General features: G+C 51.2%; 1 protein-coding gene across 1 annotated transcript in view; it reads left to right on the top strand.

Annotated features, from left to right (window-relative positions):
- The window catches only part of LOC147119542 (large neutral amino acids transporter small subunit 2-like), a 114,864-nt gene that overhangs the window by 63,984 nt on the left and 34,490 nt on the right, over positions 1 to 16,390 (top strand). The window contains exons 4-7 of the mRNA XM_085985116.1: positions 3,861 to 4,014; positions 8,881 to 9,004; positions 9,401 to 9,504; positions 13,446 to 13,542. Of these exons, the coding sequence (XP_085841242.1) occupies positions 3,861 to 4,014; positions 8,881 to 9,004; positions 9,401 to 9,504; positions 13,446 to 13,542 (479 nt within the window). The remainder of the gene's footprint in view (positions 1 to 3,860; positions 4,015 to 8,880; positions 9,005 to 9,400; positions 9,505 to 13,445; positions 13,543 to 16,390) is intronic.

Here is a 16,390-nt window from a genome sequence, read left to right as displayed (position 1 = left end):
CCCCGTCTCTCTCTCTCTCTCTCCCCCCTGTCTCTCCCTCTCTCTCTCTCCCCCGTCTCTCTCTCTCTCTCTCCCCCCTGTCTCTCTCTCTCCCCCCGTCTCTCTCTCTCCCCCACCGTCTCTCTCTCTCTCTTCCCCCTCCATCTCTCTCTCTCTCTCTCCCCCCTGTCTCTCTCTCTCTCTCTCCCCCGTCTCTCTCTCTCTGTCCCCCACCGTCTCTCTCTCTCTTCCCCCCCGTCTCTCTTCCACCCCCCCTTCTCTTTCTCTCTCTCCCCCTCTGTCTGTGTGTGTGTCTCTATCTCTCTCTTTCCCCCTCTGTCTCCAGTCCCCTGACTGGGTTAAATTTGTCAGAGCATCAGCTCAGTTAAAATACCATCTGATAAATCCCTAGGTCACCATGGCAACCGGGCCTTGCGCTGCGATTGTGCTGAGGCGAAGCCACGTGCGGCATCTTGGTTGCCAACACTGGTGGCTGCAGGCCAGGTTTCAGGTGTAGTGGTGGGGAGCGGGGGAGGCCGGGGTGCAGAGTTCAAGGGGTCGTCTCAGAAAGCTGCTTGCCTGGGAAGGCCGGGGCTAATCTCGGGAGGGTGATATGAGCGGGAACAGCCGGGGAAGAGGGAGGGGTGGAAGGCCCGTCTCTCATGGTCCTATTCTTCTGCTTCATGTGACGGAGATTTGACACACCATGGAGTGGGGGGAGCGAAGGTAGCTAGGCCCAGGCTTCTCGGGATTTAGCCGCTTATCCGGCTAATAATTCGCCTCATGTGAGACCCCCCCTACCTCGGCCTAGGGTTCCAACTCTGGAAAAAAAAGAAGAAAGATTTGAATTTCTACGGTGCCTCTGGTCGTGCCAAAGCGCTTTACAGCCAATGAAGTACTTTTTGAAGTGCAGTCACTGTTGTAATGTAGGAAACATGGCAGCCAATTTGCGCACAGCAAGCTCCCACAAACAGCAATGTGATAATGACCAGATTATCTGTTTTTAGTGAGGTTAGTTGAGGGATAACTATTGGTCCCAGGACACCGGGGAGAACTCCCCCTTGCTCTTCTTTTAATAGTGGCTTTTACGTCCACCTGGAGAGCAGACGGGGGTCCCTCGGTTTTAACGTCTCATCCGAAAGACGGGCACCTCCGAAGGTGCAGCTCTCTCAGTACTAGCGCCGGGAGCGTTGGCCCCGGATTATGGGGCTCAAATCTCTGGAGTGGGGACTCGAACACACGACCTTCTGACTGCCCGCTGAGCCACGGGTGGATGTCTTCCTGTAGGTGTCGTCACGCGACCTCCGACCGCCCCGGCCCCCCACACTCCCGCCGTTGGCTGCCCAACCCTCATGGCGGCCCTGCCTTGCCACACCAATCGGAAAGCAAGCAGGCCCTGCAGTACCCAATTGGATAATTATCCTCACTCTCACGTGGCCCATTCTTCACATATGAGCCAGGACGGACAGTGGTGGCAGGGACTTCAGCCATGGGGGGAGCACTACAGCTGGCTTCTGTCGGCCTATACGTGACCCCTCTCCCTTCCATCCCCAGCCACCCCCCCCCCCCGCCCCGCCCCCTCTGCATACGAAAAGGTGCACACATTCCTTCCAGCAGGAGTCACTAGATGGCGATCAGGAACAGGATCCCTGGTTGAATTCCCCTCCTCACTAATCCAGGGGGCGCTGGGGCCAAATGGAGCACCCATTTAATCTCCTCCTACAGTCCATCTCCACTCTACCCTATCATGGACTCTAAACATAGAAACATAGAAGATAGGAGCAGGAGTAGGCCATTCGGCCCCTCGAGCCTGTTCTGCCATTTAATGAGATCATGGCTGATCATCCAAATTCAGTACCCTGTCCCTGCTTTCTCCCCATATCCCTTGATCCCTTTAGCCTTAAGAAATATATCCAACTCCTTCTTGAATATATTTAATGAATTGGCCTCAACTGCCTTGTGTGGTCGAGAATTCCACAGGTTCACCACTCTCTGGGTGAAGAAATTCCTCCTCATCTCTGTCATAAATGGCTTACCCCTTATCCGTAGACTGTGACCCCTGGTTCTGGACACCCCCGCCATCGGGAACATCCTTCCTGCATCTAGTCTTTCTAGTCCTGTTAGAATTTTATAAGTTTCAACGCGATCTCCTCTCATTCTTCTAAACTCTAGCGAATATAAGCCTAATCGACCCAATCTCTCCTCATATGTCATTCCTGCCATCCCAGGTATCAGTCTGGTGAATCTTCGCTGCACTCCCTCCATGGCAAGAACATCCTTCCTCAGATAAGGCGACCAAAACTGCACACAATACTCAAGGTGTGGTCTCACCAAGGCCCTGTACAACTGCAGCAAGACATCCTTGCTCCTGTACTCGAATCCTCTCGCTATGAAGGCCAACATACCATTTACCTTCGTAACCGCCTGCTGCACCTGCATGCTTACCTTCAGCGACTGGTGCACAAGGACACCCAGGTCTCGTTGTACTTCCCCTTCTCCCAATCTATTGCCGTTCAGATAATAATCTGCCTTCCTGTTTTTGCCACCAAAGTGGATAACCTCGCATTTATCCACATTATACTACATCTGCCATGCATCTGCCCAATCACCCAACCTGTCCAAATCATACTGGAGTTTCTCTGCATCCTCCTCACAGCACACACGCCCACCCAGCTTTGTGTCGTCTGCAAACTTGGAGCTATTACATCTAGTTCTCTCGTCTAGATCATTAATATATATTTTGAATAACTGGGGTCCTAGCACCGATCCCTGCGGTACCCCACTAGTCACTGCCTGCCACTCGGAAAAAGACCCGTTTATTCCAACTCTTTGCTTCCTGTCTGCCAACCAGTTCTCTATCCAAGTCAGTACCTTACCCCCAATCCCATGTGCTTTAACTTTGCACGCTAATCTCTTATGCGGGACCTTATCGAAAGCCTTCTGAAAGTCCAAATACACCACATCCACTGGTTCTCCCTTATCTATTCTACCAGTTACATCCTCAAAAAAGTCCAGTAGATTAGTCAAGCACGATTTACCTTTTGTAAATCCATGTTGACTTTGTCTGATCCTGTCACTGTTTTCCAAGTGCTCTGCTATTACATCTTTTATAATGGACTCTAGCATTTTCCCCACTACCGATGACAGGCTTACCGGTCTATAATTCCCCGTTTTCTCTCTACCGCCTCTATCCATCCATTTAATCTCCACCCACAGCCCATGTCGCCTTATATGAGGAAGGATGTTCTTGCCATGGAAGGAGTGCAGCGAAGATTCACCAAACTGATACCTGGGATGGCAGGAATGACGTATGAGGAGAGATTGGGTCGATTGGGCTTGTACTCGCTGGAATTTAGAAGAATGAGAGGGGATCTCATTGAAACTTATAAAATTCTAACAGGATTAGACAGACTAGATGCAGGGAGGATGTTCCCGATGGTCAGGGAGTCCAGAACCAGGGGTCACAGTCTAAGGATAAGGGGTAAGCCATTTAGGACTGAGATGAGGCGGAATTTCTTCACCCAGAGAGTGGTGAACCTGTGGAATTCTCTACCACAGAAGGCAGTGGAGGTCAATTCATTAAATATATTCAAGAAGGAGTTGGATATATTTCTTAAGGCTAAAGGGATCAAGGGATATGGGGAGAAGGCAGGGACAGGGTATTGAATTTGGATGATCAGCCATGATCTCATTGAATGGCGGAGCAGGCTCGAGGGGCCGAATGGCCTACTCCTGCTCCTATCTTCTATGTTTCTATGTACACTATCCCCAAGTTAAGGGCAACCTGCAGTTGGGGTTGAAGCGCACAACTGTGATGGCACCTGGCACTCCCCTCGCCCACTTCGTTACCCCCCGCCTGACGTCTTACATTCCGGTTTCAGGTCACTATTACTGGCTGGAACCCAAGAACGCCTTTCAGACATGGCAGGAGCCCGAGGTCGGCTTGGTGGCCCTGGCGTTCCTACAGGGCTCATTCGCGTACGGAGGCTGGAACTTCCTCAATTACGTGACTGAGGAGCTGGTCGATCCCTACAGGTAAAGGGGGGGGCACAGGGGGAGGGGGATGGGAGCGTGTTTACTACATCACACAAGGGATGGGAGCGTGTGTACTACATCACACAAGGGATGGGAGCGTGTGTATTACATCACACAAGGGATGGGAGCGTGTGTACTACGTCACACAAGGGATGGGAGCGTGTGTATTACATCACACAAGGGATGGGAGCGTGTGTACTACGTCACACAAGAGATGGGGGCGTGTGTACTGACGTAAGAAAACTCACTAAGCACTTGGTTGAGTATAAAACAAGGCTTTAATCAACTGTTTCACAACCATGAGATTCTAGTTACATCACTAGTTCCTGGTTACAAAAACGTCCTGGGCAAGCTGGGCCCACGCCCGAGTATTTATACTCCTTGGATGGCGCCACCAGCTGGCCGCCCAGTGTTATTTCATGAGTCATTTCTTCATGAATGATAAGATTCACGACATGTACTACATCACACAAGGGATGGGAGCGTGTGTACTACATCACACAAGGGATGAGAGTGTGTTTAGTACATCACACAAGGGATGGGAGCGTGTGTACTACATCACACAAGGGATGAGAGCGTGTTTAGTACATCACACAAGGGATGGGATCGTGTGTACTACATCACACAAGGGATGGGAGCGTGTGTATTACATCACACAAGGGATGAGAGCTTGTGTACTACATCACAAGGGATGGGAGCATGTGTACTACATCACACAAGAACATAACATAAGAACATAAGGAATAGGAGCAGGAGTGGGCCATTCGGCCCTTCGAGCCTGCTCCGCCATTCAATGAGATCATGGCTGATCTTCTGCCTCAATTCCATTCACCGGCCCTATCGCCATATCACTTGATGCCCTTACTAGTCAGAAATCTATCGACTTCTGTTTTGAATATACCCAATGACTGAGCCTCCACAGCCCTCTGGGGTAGAGAATTCCAAAGATTCTCCACCCTCTGTGTGAAGAAATTTCTTCTTATCTCAGTCCTGAATGACCTACCCTTTATCCTGAGGCTGTGGCCCCTGGTTCTAGACTCCCCAGCCAAGGGAAACATTCTCCCAGCATCCACCCTATCAACCCCTGTAATAATTCTGTATGCTTCTATGAGATCCCTCTCATTCTTCTGAATTCAAGAGAATACAGGCCTAGTTTACTCAATCTCTTCTCATACGACAGTCCCGCCATCTCAGGAATCAATCTCGTGAACCTTCGTTATACTCCCTCTATGGCAAGTATACCCTTCCTTAGGTAAGGAGACCAAAATTGTACACAGTACTCCAGGTGTGGTCTCACCAAGGCCCTATATAATTGGAGTAAGACTTCTTTACTCCTGTACTCAAATCCTCTTGTAATGAAGGCCAGCATACCATTTGCCTTCCTAATGGCTTGCTGCACCTGCACATTCACTGTCAGTGACTGATGTACAAGGACACCCAGGTCTCTTTGAGCATCTGCATTCCCCAATCTTTCACCATTTAGGAAATACTCTGCCTTTCTGTTTTTTCTACCAAAGTGGACAACTTCACATTTATCCACATTATATTCCATCTGCCATGTTGTCGCCCACTCACTGAGCCTGTCGAGATCCCCTTGAAGCTTCTTCACATCCTCTTCACAACTGACACTGCCACCTAGCTTTGTGTCATCAGCAAATTTGAAAATGTTACATTTAGTCCCCTCATCCAAATCATTGATATAGATTGTGAATAGCTGGGGCCCAAGCACCGATCCTTGCGGTACCCCACTAGTCACAGCCTGCCATCCTGAAAAAGACCCGTTTATCCCTACTCTTTGTTTTCTGTCTGTTAACCAATTCTCAATCCATGCTAGTATATTACCCCCAATTCCATGTGCCCTAATTTTGTTCACCAATCTCTTGTGTGGGACCTTGTCGAAGGCCTTCTGAAAATCCAAATACACCACATCTACAGGTTCCCCTTTGACTACTCCAATAGTTACATCCTCAAAGAACTCCAATAGGTTTGTCAGACAGGACTTTCCTTTCATAAATCCCTGTTGACTCTGCCCAATCTTACTATTAGTTTCTAAGGCCTAGAAATTCAGTGGCCTGCGCCACCAGTTTGCGCCCAAAGAGGGCATTCAGTGGCTTTTGCGCCACTGGCCACACCTACCACGATATTTAGCGGGGCGTTAATGGCGGCGTTAGCCTGTAGCGCTGCGCCGCCACCGATGACGTCATCGGTGTGCGCAGCGCCCCGCTATCACCCCGATGGCCATATTTGGTTGCGCCGGCCGCAAATAGCGACCGGTACACAGGGCCTACCTGTGGCGGTAGTGGCGCTAGTTAAGGTGGAGGTGCGGCCGGCCGCTTTTTCGGCGCCCGCCTGCCCGCACCTCCGTCCCCGGCCTCCTACACCACCCCCCCCCCCCCGCGGCATTGCCGGCTGTTTCCCGAGAGCCCGGCACTTCTCCTTGGTGCCGGGCTCATTTGCCGGCACTTGCGAGCGGGGATCGCGCTGTTGCAGGCACCTCCCCCTTAACAGTGGGGGGAAGGCCTGCAGTACCGCAGCGGGCCGTGCCACAGCGTGTGGCGCTGCGGCCCTTAGCGCGCCGATATTCAGTTTCAGCGCCCCAAGCCTCGTTTAGCGGCCCGCTTCCATCTGGGGCGCGGAAACTGAATATCCAGATGGCGCAAGTGGCTCCGCACGCAGCGGTAATTCCGGCGCCCAGGCGAGCTTGGCGCCCCAAACTGAATTTTTAGCCCAAAGTGCCCAGTTATTGCATCCTTTATAATCGATTCTAGTATTTTCCCAACTACTGATGTGAGGCTAACAGGTCTGTAGTTCCCCGTTTTCTCTCTCCCTCCTTTCTTAAACAGCGGGGATACATTTGCTATCCTCCAATCTGCAGAAACCGTTCCAGAATCGATAGAATTTTGGAAACATAGAAACATAGAAGATAGGAGCAGGAGTAGGCCATTCGGCCCCTCAAGCCTGTTCCGCCATTTAATGCGATCATGGCTGATCATCCAAACTCAGTACCCTGTCCCTGCTTTCTCCCCATATCCCTTGATCCCTTTAGCCTTAAGAAATATATCTAACTCCTTCTTGAATATATTTAATAAGTTGGCCTCAACTGCCTTCTGTGGTAGAGAATTCCACAGGTTCACCACTCTCTGGGTGAAGAAATTCCTCCTCATCTCTGTCCTAAATGGCTTACCCCTTATCCTTAGACTGTGACCCCTGGTTCTGGACTCCCCCGCCATCGGGAACATCCTTCCTGCATCTAGTCTGTCTAGTCCTGTTAGAATTTTATAAGTTTCAATGAGATCCCCTCTCATTCTTCTAAACTCCAGCGAATATAAGCCCAATCGACCCAATCTCTCCTCATATGTCATTCCTGCCATCCCGGGTTTCAGTCTGGTGAATCTTTGCTGCATTCCCTCCATGGCAAGAACATCCTTCCTCAGATAAGGCAACCAAAACTGCACACAATACTCAATATGTGGTCTCACCAAGGCCCTGTACAACTGCAGCAAGACATCCTTGTTCCTGTACTCAAACCCTCTCGCTATGAAGGCCAACATACCATTTACCTTCTTAACCGCCTGCTGCACCTGCATGCTTACCTTCAGCGACTGGTGCACAAGGACACCCAGGTCTCGTTGCACTTCCCCTTTTCCCAATCTATTGCTGTTCAGATAATAATCTGCCTTCCTGTTTTTGCCACCAAAGTGGATAACCTCACATTTATCCACATTATACTGTATCTGCCATGCATCTGCCCGATCACCCAACCTGTCCAAACCATACTGGAGTTTCTCTGCATCCTCCTCACAGCACACACGCCCACCCAGCTTTGTGTCGTCTGCAGACCTGGCGATATTACATCTAGCTCCCTCATCTAGATCATCATTAATATATATTGTGAATAGCTGGGGTCCTAGCACCGATCCCTGCGGTACCCCACTAGTCACTGCCTGCCACTCGGAAAAAGATCCATTTATTCCAGCTCTTTGCTTCCTGTCTGCCAACCAGTTCTCTATCCAAGTCAGTACCTTGCCCCCAATCCCATGTGCTTTAACTTTACACGCTAATCTCTTATGCGGGACCTTATCGAAAACCTTCTGAAAGTCCAAATACACCACATCCACTGGTTCTCCCTTATCTATTCTACCAGTTACATCCTCAAAAAATTCCAGTAGATTAGTCAAGCACGATTTACCTTTTGTAAATCCATGTTGACTTTGTCCGATCCTGTCACTGTTTTCCAAGTGCTCTGCTATTACATCTTTTATAATGGACTCCAGCATTTTCCCCACTACCGATGTCAGGCTTACCAGTCTATAATTCCCCGTTTTCTCTCTACCTACCAAGGGATGGGAGTGTGTGTATTACATCACACAAAGAATGGGAGCATGTGTAGTACATCACACGAGGGATGGGAGCATGTGTACTACATCACACAAGGGATGGGAGCGTGTGTATTACATCACACAACGGATGGGAGCGTATGTCCCACATCACACAAGGGATGGGAGCGTGTGTACTACACCACACAAGGGATGGGAGCGTATGCCCCACATCACACAAGGGATGGGAGCGTGTGTCCTACATCACACAACAGATGGGAGCGTGTGTATTACATCACTCAAGGGATGGGGACCTGTGTACTACATCACGCAGGGCACGGGAACCTGTGTACTACATTTCGCAGGGCACAGGGATGTGTGTACTACATCACGCGTATCTCTCTCTCTCCCTGTCTCTCTCTACCTATCGCGCCCCGTCTCTCTCTCTGTCTCCTTCCCTCCCCACTGCGACTGTCTCTGTGTTCTCACTGCTCCTTCACTGCACCCTCTCACTGTGTTTTATTCCCTCCCACCCACCCCCCCACTGCAGGAACCTCCCACGAGCGATCTTCATCTCAATCCCGCTGGTGACCTTTGTCTATGTGTTTGCCAACATCGCCTACGTGACGGCTATGTCGCCGATGGAGCTGCTGGCGAGCAACGCAGTGGCAGTGGTAAGAACTCCGTCCCCACTCAGCCCGCTTGCTGCAGTGTAGAGTGAGCTTTACTGTGTATCTAACCTGTTCTGTTCCTGCTCCAGGAGTATTTGATGGGATAGTGTCGAGGGAGCTTTACTGCGTATCTAACCCTTGCTGTACCTGCCCCAGGAGTGTTTGATGGGACGGTGTAGAGGGAGCTTTACTGTGTATCTAACCCGTGCTGTACCTGCCCTGGGAGTGTTTGATGGGACAGTGTAGAGGGAGCTTTACTCTGTATCTAACCCGTGCTGTACCTGCCCCAGGAGTGTTTGATGGGACAGTGTAGAGGGAGCTTTACTCTGTATCTAACCCGTGCTGTATCTGCCCTGGGCCTACTCTCCTGGTTAATCCATCTCTCTCTCTCTTCCTCAGACATTTGGAGAGAAGTTGCTGGGGGTGATGTCCTGGATCATGCCCATCTCTGTGGCCCTTTCGACCTTTGGCGGAGTCAACGGATCCCTCTTCACATCCTCAAGGTCGGTCCGCTGGGCCTCGCCAATTGGGGGGGGGGATCGTGGCGACGGGGGTGGGGGGGTGCTCGTGTCTCGTGTTCCACGTCGATGATCTTCACTGCTGTCCGGATCTCAGACCGAGCTCGGCGCAGAATGTTCTGGAGTGGCGCAGCAGGGTCGAAGGGGCGGTGACAGAGACCCAGATATCCACATTCCAAAGGTTAACCTGGTCCTCCAGCCGGCGACTGGATTTTCCGGAATTTTCCGCCTTCATTTTAGGCGCTTCATCCGTTGCCCCACGGCCTGTTGGGTGGTGGGCCCATGACCCCATGTCTAAGGTCGCGGGCCGTTCTTTTGTGGGCTCGGAGCCGACTGGTGAACCGAGGGATGGGGCAACTGAGGCGGGGGGTGGGGCTCTTCTTGTTCATAGACAGTTGTCATCCTAAAAACCTCGGCATAACATTCCCAAGAGCCCCACGGAGCAGGAGGGGCCCAGGTTCCGTGCCCGCCCCATTCTGTGGTGACTGAGCTGATCCCAGCTCGTGGTCGGCGGTGGGGGGGGGCGGCGGGGGGCTACAGTTGGTACCGAGCCCCAGCCAAAGCAGGAGTGGTGAGGGGTGTGGGGATTATTATCCTTGTCCCCTTGCATTAGGAATTGGCGGTGTGGGGGTAGTGGGGTGGTGAAGATCAGCCAGGATCCTGATCACTACCCAGGGACCCCTGCAGGGAAGGGCTGTTTAGATGAGGACAGGATGTGACGCTCCCCACAGCCAAATAGCCTTCCAGCTCTCGCTGCGTGAGCTCGGATGCGAGGCAGAGCTGCTTGTGTGAGGTGGCGGAGGGTGAGGCAGCCCCCTTGTGGGACCTGTGCCCAGGCGCCTTCAGGAGGAGGAGGGGGGGCGGGGGGGGGTTGGGGAGGAGATAGGTCACAGGTTGGCGGTGCGTGTGAAAGGTCGCAGGTCGACGGCCCGTGACCTTGACGGGGAATGAAGCGGTGCCAGAACGGGCTTGAGCTCTGCAGTGAAGTCGAACAGCCCGCCTACCCTCACTGCCTCGGGCTCACTCATGAAGAGCGGGCGGGGGTAGGGGGCTTGTGGTGGCACTTGGGGCGGGCTACTGAGTTGCCAACTCTGGTTGGATGTATCCCTGGAGGTTTTATCCTCCCACCGCCAAACGCCCCTCCCCCACGCTTCGTTGCCCCTGATTAGATGATTCGTGTCTGTCGATGAAACAACCGTTTTCTCCCCCCCACCCCCCCAATCTCTAATATTTTTATAACGAGAAAACAAAACCGTTCAACGTCAACGAAAAACAAACAATTTATTTATCCGCCCCCGCCATGATCTTTCTTCCGGGTTTCTGCTCGCAGCAGGGTCCTGGAGATGAAACTACTTCCATCCCTGGAGACTCCAGGCCAATCCTGGAGGGGGTTGGCAACCCGAGCAGCGAGGGTGGGGGATTGATGGAAGAATTTTGTGACTGATTTAAACTTTTGGAGTGGAATCTAGTGCCTGATTGTAGTTTGAGGTGTGAAAAGGCCTGTGTGTGTGTGTGTGTGTGTGTGTTTTGTGCTGTCTCCTCTCCTCCTGTGTTGTCACTGGGGTGAATCAGCGTACCGGAGGCAGGAAGTAACCCGCTGCCACTTCCTGCCATAACTCGGGATTTGTCCTCGCAAATTCATCCTGGTGCCACCGACAGCAGTGACGGACACCGACCGGTCGGTGCCCATCGGCACTTCACCCGCGATCGATCCCACTCGCACAGATCACCCGGCACTAGCACAGGGGTCTGGGAGGGTGGAATCTCCCATTGTACCTGAAATCCTGGTGACAACATTACTATCCCTCTCTCACTCACTCTGTCTCTCTCTGTCTGTGTCTCGCTGTCTTGTTTGCACTCTCTCTCTGTCTCTCTCTCAATCTGTATTTCTCTTGCTCTCTCTCCCTTTATCAATTCAATTCAATTCAATTCAATTCAAATTGCTTTATTGGCATGACAAGGTACATCTTATGTTGCCAAAGCATTGAAAAACATTTATGGTTGAACACATAAACGCAGGTCTATCCATACAGTGTATAAACAGATATATCCCTGAGTGTATAAATATACATTCATATATAATGTGTATATACTCTTTTCTTAGATTTAATGGTTGTCCCTCTGTTTATGGCAAGCTGTAACATAGTGTGCCGCTAAGGTTACACAATTTCTCTGTTCCCCTAGTAGGTATGGGAGTTTTTGGTCATCATTCAAATTTCTGAATTCAGGGCATATTTTTGTGAATTTGGGGTAGAAATTCTCCCTTATGCCCTGATATTTTCCACAAGCTGTGAGGAAGTGCATCTCTGTCTCCACCACTCCCTGACTGCAGTGAGAGCATATCCTGTCCTCTCTTGGCAGCCGGGTCTGTCTGTGTCTGCCTTTTTCGATAGCCAGGCTATGTTCACTAAGTCTGTACATAGTCAAGGTTTTTCTCAGTTTGCTATCTTTTACCATGGTCAGGTATTCAGCCATGTTGTATTGTCTGTTTAGGGCCAAGTAGCAATTGAGTTTGTTTTGGGTTTTTGTTGTTTCTGCCCAATATGACATCTTTTTCCTTTTGCTTAGTGACAATTGTGTTGGGTCGAATTCTCTGTGCTACGATGTCACTGTCCTGGGGCTGGTTATTGTTAGTAGTGTTAGTAGTTACTTCACTGAGTCCCAGGACTAGTTGACTGAGGGTATTCTTCTTTATGGTCCTCTCTTGGCATTTCAGGGCTTCATGATGATAGCAGTGGGGGTTGCTCATTTTTAGGTGTTTCCAAAATTTGGTGGCTCTTTTTTGGATAGTAATTATTAATGGATATTGGCCTAGTTCTGCCCTGCATGCATTGTTTACGGTTTTCCTCTGAGTCCGGAGGATACTTTTACAGAATTCTGCATGTAGGATCTCAATTGGGTGTTTGTCCCATTTTGCAAATTCTTGTTGTGTTAGTGGGCCCCACACCTCACTGCCACAGAGTGCAATTGGTTCAATTACTGATTTGAAAATTTTGAGCCAAATGCTAATTGGGATTTCTATTTGGATTGATTTTTTAATGACATAGAAAGCCCTTCTAGCTTTCTCTTTCAGTTCATTCACAGCCAGATGAAAATTTCCCGTAGAACTGATTTTTAAGCCCAAGAATGTGTAGTTAGTGGTTTGTTCAATTTTAGTTTTTTGTCTCTATCACTCTCCCTCTCTCTCTTTTTCTCTCTCTCTCTATGTCTCTCTCTGTGGCTCTCTCTGTGTCTCTCTCTCTCACTCTCTGTCTCGCTCTCTCTCTGTTTATCCCTCTATGTCTGTCTCTCTGCCTCGCTCTCTCACTGTCTGTCTCGCTCTCTCTCTCTGTTTCGCTCTCTCTCTCTGTCTGTTCCTGTGTCTGTCTGTCTGTCTCTCTCTCTCTCTCTCTCTCTCGCTCTCTCTCTGTGTTTGTACCTCTGTGTCTCCCTGTCTCTCTCCCTGTCTCTCTCTCTATCTCTCTGTCTCTCTCCCTGTCTCTCTCTCTCTCTCTCTCTGTCTCTCTCTCTGTCTCTCTCTCTCTGTCTCTCTCTCTCTCTCTCTCTCTGTCTCTCTCTCTCTCTCTCTCTCTCTCTGTCTCTCTCTGTCTCTCTCTCTCTGTCTCTCTCTCTCTGTCTCTCTCTCTACCTCTCTCTCTCTCTACCTCTCCCTCTCTCTCTCTGTCTCTGTCTATCTCTCTCTCTGTCTCTCTCTGTCTCTCTACTAGAGTTCTCCTTACTGCATTCTGTGTGTGTGTCTCTCTGTCTCTCTCTCTCTCTGTGTGTCTCTCTCTGTCTCTCTCTCTGTCTCTCTCTCTCTGTCTCTGTCTCTCTGTCTCTCTCTCTCTCTGTCTGTCTCTCTCTCTGTCTGTCTCTCTCTCTCTGTCTCTCTCTCTGTCTCTCTCCCACACTATGTGCGCAATTTGATGAAGAACCTTTCCTTTCAGGTTGTTCTTTGCCGGAGCTCGTGAGGGGCACCTGCCGAGTCTGCTGGCCATGATTCACATTAAACGCTGCACTCCTATACCAGCCCTCCTCTTCACTGTAAGATAGGATTCTTGATGCATCATTCACGCTCTTAATCAATTACCATAGTTACAGCGTTGATTGGCAACTCCACTTCTGTTGCTCTTGTATTTTAATTGTGATTTTTCCAGCCTATGACTAACTATCACCCACCACTTCCTGTGGCCAATGTGTAATCCATATCAATGGCTAATTTATATAATCAGTTTTGGTTGGGCTTGGGCCCCATCTTTATACTCAAGGTAGGATGTTGAAGCCCAGTCACTCCTCAATCTGGATTTGAAGCAGTGCACTAGTGCTTTTGCATCCATAACCCCACCCTGTCTGAGGCTAGATGGTCAGGTCCTCAGGGGGTGAAAGGTCAGTGTCTGACCCACTGACCCCCACCCAGACCCCCATCAGAGAGAGGAGACCTTCAGCCCCCCCTGTCTGAGGCTAGGTGTGACCCCCAGGTCCTCAGGGGGTGAAAGGTCAGTGTCTGACCCCCACCCCACCCCCCCAATCAGAGAGAGGAGACTTTCAGTCACCTCTGTCTGAGGCTAGATGTGATCCCCAGGTCCTCAGGGGGTGAAAGGTCAGTGTCTGACCCACTGACTCCATCCAGCCCCACCCCCCCCAATCAGAGAGAGGAGACCTTCAGCCCCTCTGTCTTAGTAGAACCCCTAAAAACCTTCATTGTCAACAGCTATGTGATCTATATCATCATCATCGAATAATATCAAGATGCTGAACCTCAGCCTTTGATGCCTTTATGGAAAATCTCTCAAAATAATAACACATCTGGAAACCCACATTAATACTTGCAATAGAAGATCCCATTAATACTTTCAGTAGAAATCTGTGGAAGCCCCCAGTGATCACTGCCAGTGGAAGGCCCCCAGTGATCACTGCCAGTGGAAGGCCCCCAGTGATCACTGCCAGTGGAAGCCCCCCCAGTGATCACTGCCAGTGGAAGGCCCCCCAGTGATCACTGCCAGTGGAAGGCCCCCAGTGATCACTGCCAGTGGAAGGCCCCCAGTGATCACTGCCAGTGGAAGGCCCCCCAGTGATCACTGCCAGTGGAAGGCCCCCAGTGATCACTGCCAGTGGAAGGCCCCCAGTGATCACTGCCAGTGGAAGGCCCCCAGTGATCACTGCCAGTGGAAGGCCCCCAGTGATCACTGCCAGTGGAAGGCCCCCAGTGATCACTGCCAGTGGAAGGCCCCCAGTGATCACTGCCAGTGGAAGGCCCCCAGTGATTACTGCCAGTGGACGGCCCCCAGTGATCATTGCCAGTGGAAGGCTCCCAGTGATCATTGCCAGTGGAAGCACATCCCAATGTTCACTGCCAGTGGAAGACCCCCAATGATTACTGCCAGTGGAAGGCCCCCAGTGATTACTGCCAGTGGAAGGCCACCAGTGATCACTGTCAGTGGAATGCCCCCAGTGATCATTGCCAGTGGAAGGCCCCCAGTGATCATTGCCAGTGGAAGCACATCCCAATGATCACTGCTAGTGGAAGGCCCCCAGTGATTACTGCCAGTGGAAGGCCCCCAGTGATCATTGCCAGTGGAAGGCGCCCAGTGATTGCTGCCAATGGAAGGCCCCCAGTGATCACTGCCAGTGGAAGGCCCCCAGTGATCACTGCCAGTGGAAGGCCCCCAGTGATCACTGCCAGTGGAAGGCCCCCAGTGATTACTGCCAGTGGAAGGCCCCCAGTGATTACTGCCAGTGGAAGGCCCCCAGTGATTACTGCCAGTGGAAGGCCCCCAGTGATTACTGCCAGTGGAAGTCCCCCAGTGATCACTGCCAGTGGAAGGCCCTCAGTGATCATTGCCAGTGGAAGGCCCCCAGTGATCACTGCCAGTGGAAGCACATCCCAATGTTCACTGCCAGTGGAAGACCCCCAGTGATCATTGCCAGTGGAAGACCCCCAGTGATCACTGCCAGTGGACACCCCCCAGTGATCACTGTCAGTGGAAGGCCCCCAGTGATCACTGTCAGTGGAAGAGCCCCAGTGATCACTGCCAGTGGAAGGCCCCCAGTGATCACTGTCAGTGGAACCACACCCCAGTGTTTACTGCCAGTGGAAGGCCCCCAGTGATCACTGCCGGTGGAAGGCCCCCAGTGATCACTGCCAGTGGAAGGCCCCCAGTGATCACTGCCAGTGGAAGCACACCCCAGTGTTTACTGCCAGTGGAAGGCCCCCAGTGATCACTGCCGGTGGAAGGCCCCCAGTGATCACTGCCGGTGGAAGGCCCCCAGTGATCACTGCCAGTGGAAGGCCCCCAGTGTTTACTGCCAGTGGAAGGCCCCCAGTGATCACTGCCAGTGGAAGCACACCCTAGTGTTTACTGCCAGTGGAAGGCCCCAGTGATCACTGCCAGTGGAAGGCACCCCCCCTCATTGGTCACTGCCAGTAATGACTTCAGATTAATTGTGACTGCAGAGATTGCAAGATCCCAGATTGCAAGATCCTTAAATAATCTCCAATAAAACCCAAACAATGCCAAAATGTAGGTCTCTCTCTCTCTTGCCTGGAGGGCTGTACCCCAAAAGGTATTTGTGGTTTAAAAAGTGACAGAGCAATGTTTTTTATTCAACACAGAAAATTTACAGACGCTGCTTTTAAAGCAAAATTGTGAATGTTGTAGCCTTCGCCCATTCTGCACCATCAGCTGTGTCGGGGCCGATAACTCATTGCAACCGTTGCTCCGCTGGGTCCTTTTGCTTTGCCTTCTGATCATTGTGCACTGGGTTTGCGATCGCTAATCTGTCTGTTTCCACGCTTACAGGTCCCACGGCTGACTTGAGAGCAGTTCTTGCTGCATTGACACTGCCCAGGCCCAAGGCTGTACTCGGGACGGAGTTAGGAGTTGGGGGGAAG

Source organism: Somniosus microcephalus, chromosome 4 (assembly GCF_052327205.1).
Source record: "Somniosus microcephalus isolate GS21.2 chromosome 4, FLI_Smic_1.0, whole genome shotgun sequence".
In the NCBI taxonomy this organism is placed as follows: Eukaryota; Metazoa; Chordata; class Chondrichthyes; order Squaliformes; family Somniosidae; genus Somniosus; species Somniosus microcephalus.
Note: the sequence above shows the minus strand (reverse complement) of the source record. Positions and strands in the feature narration are given on the sequence as shown.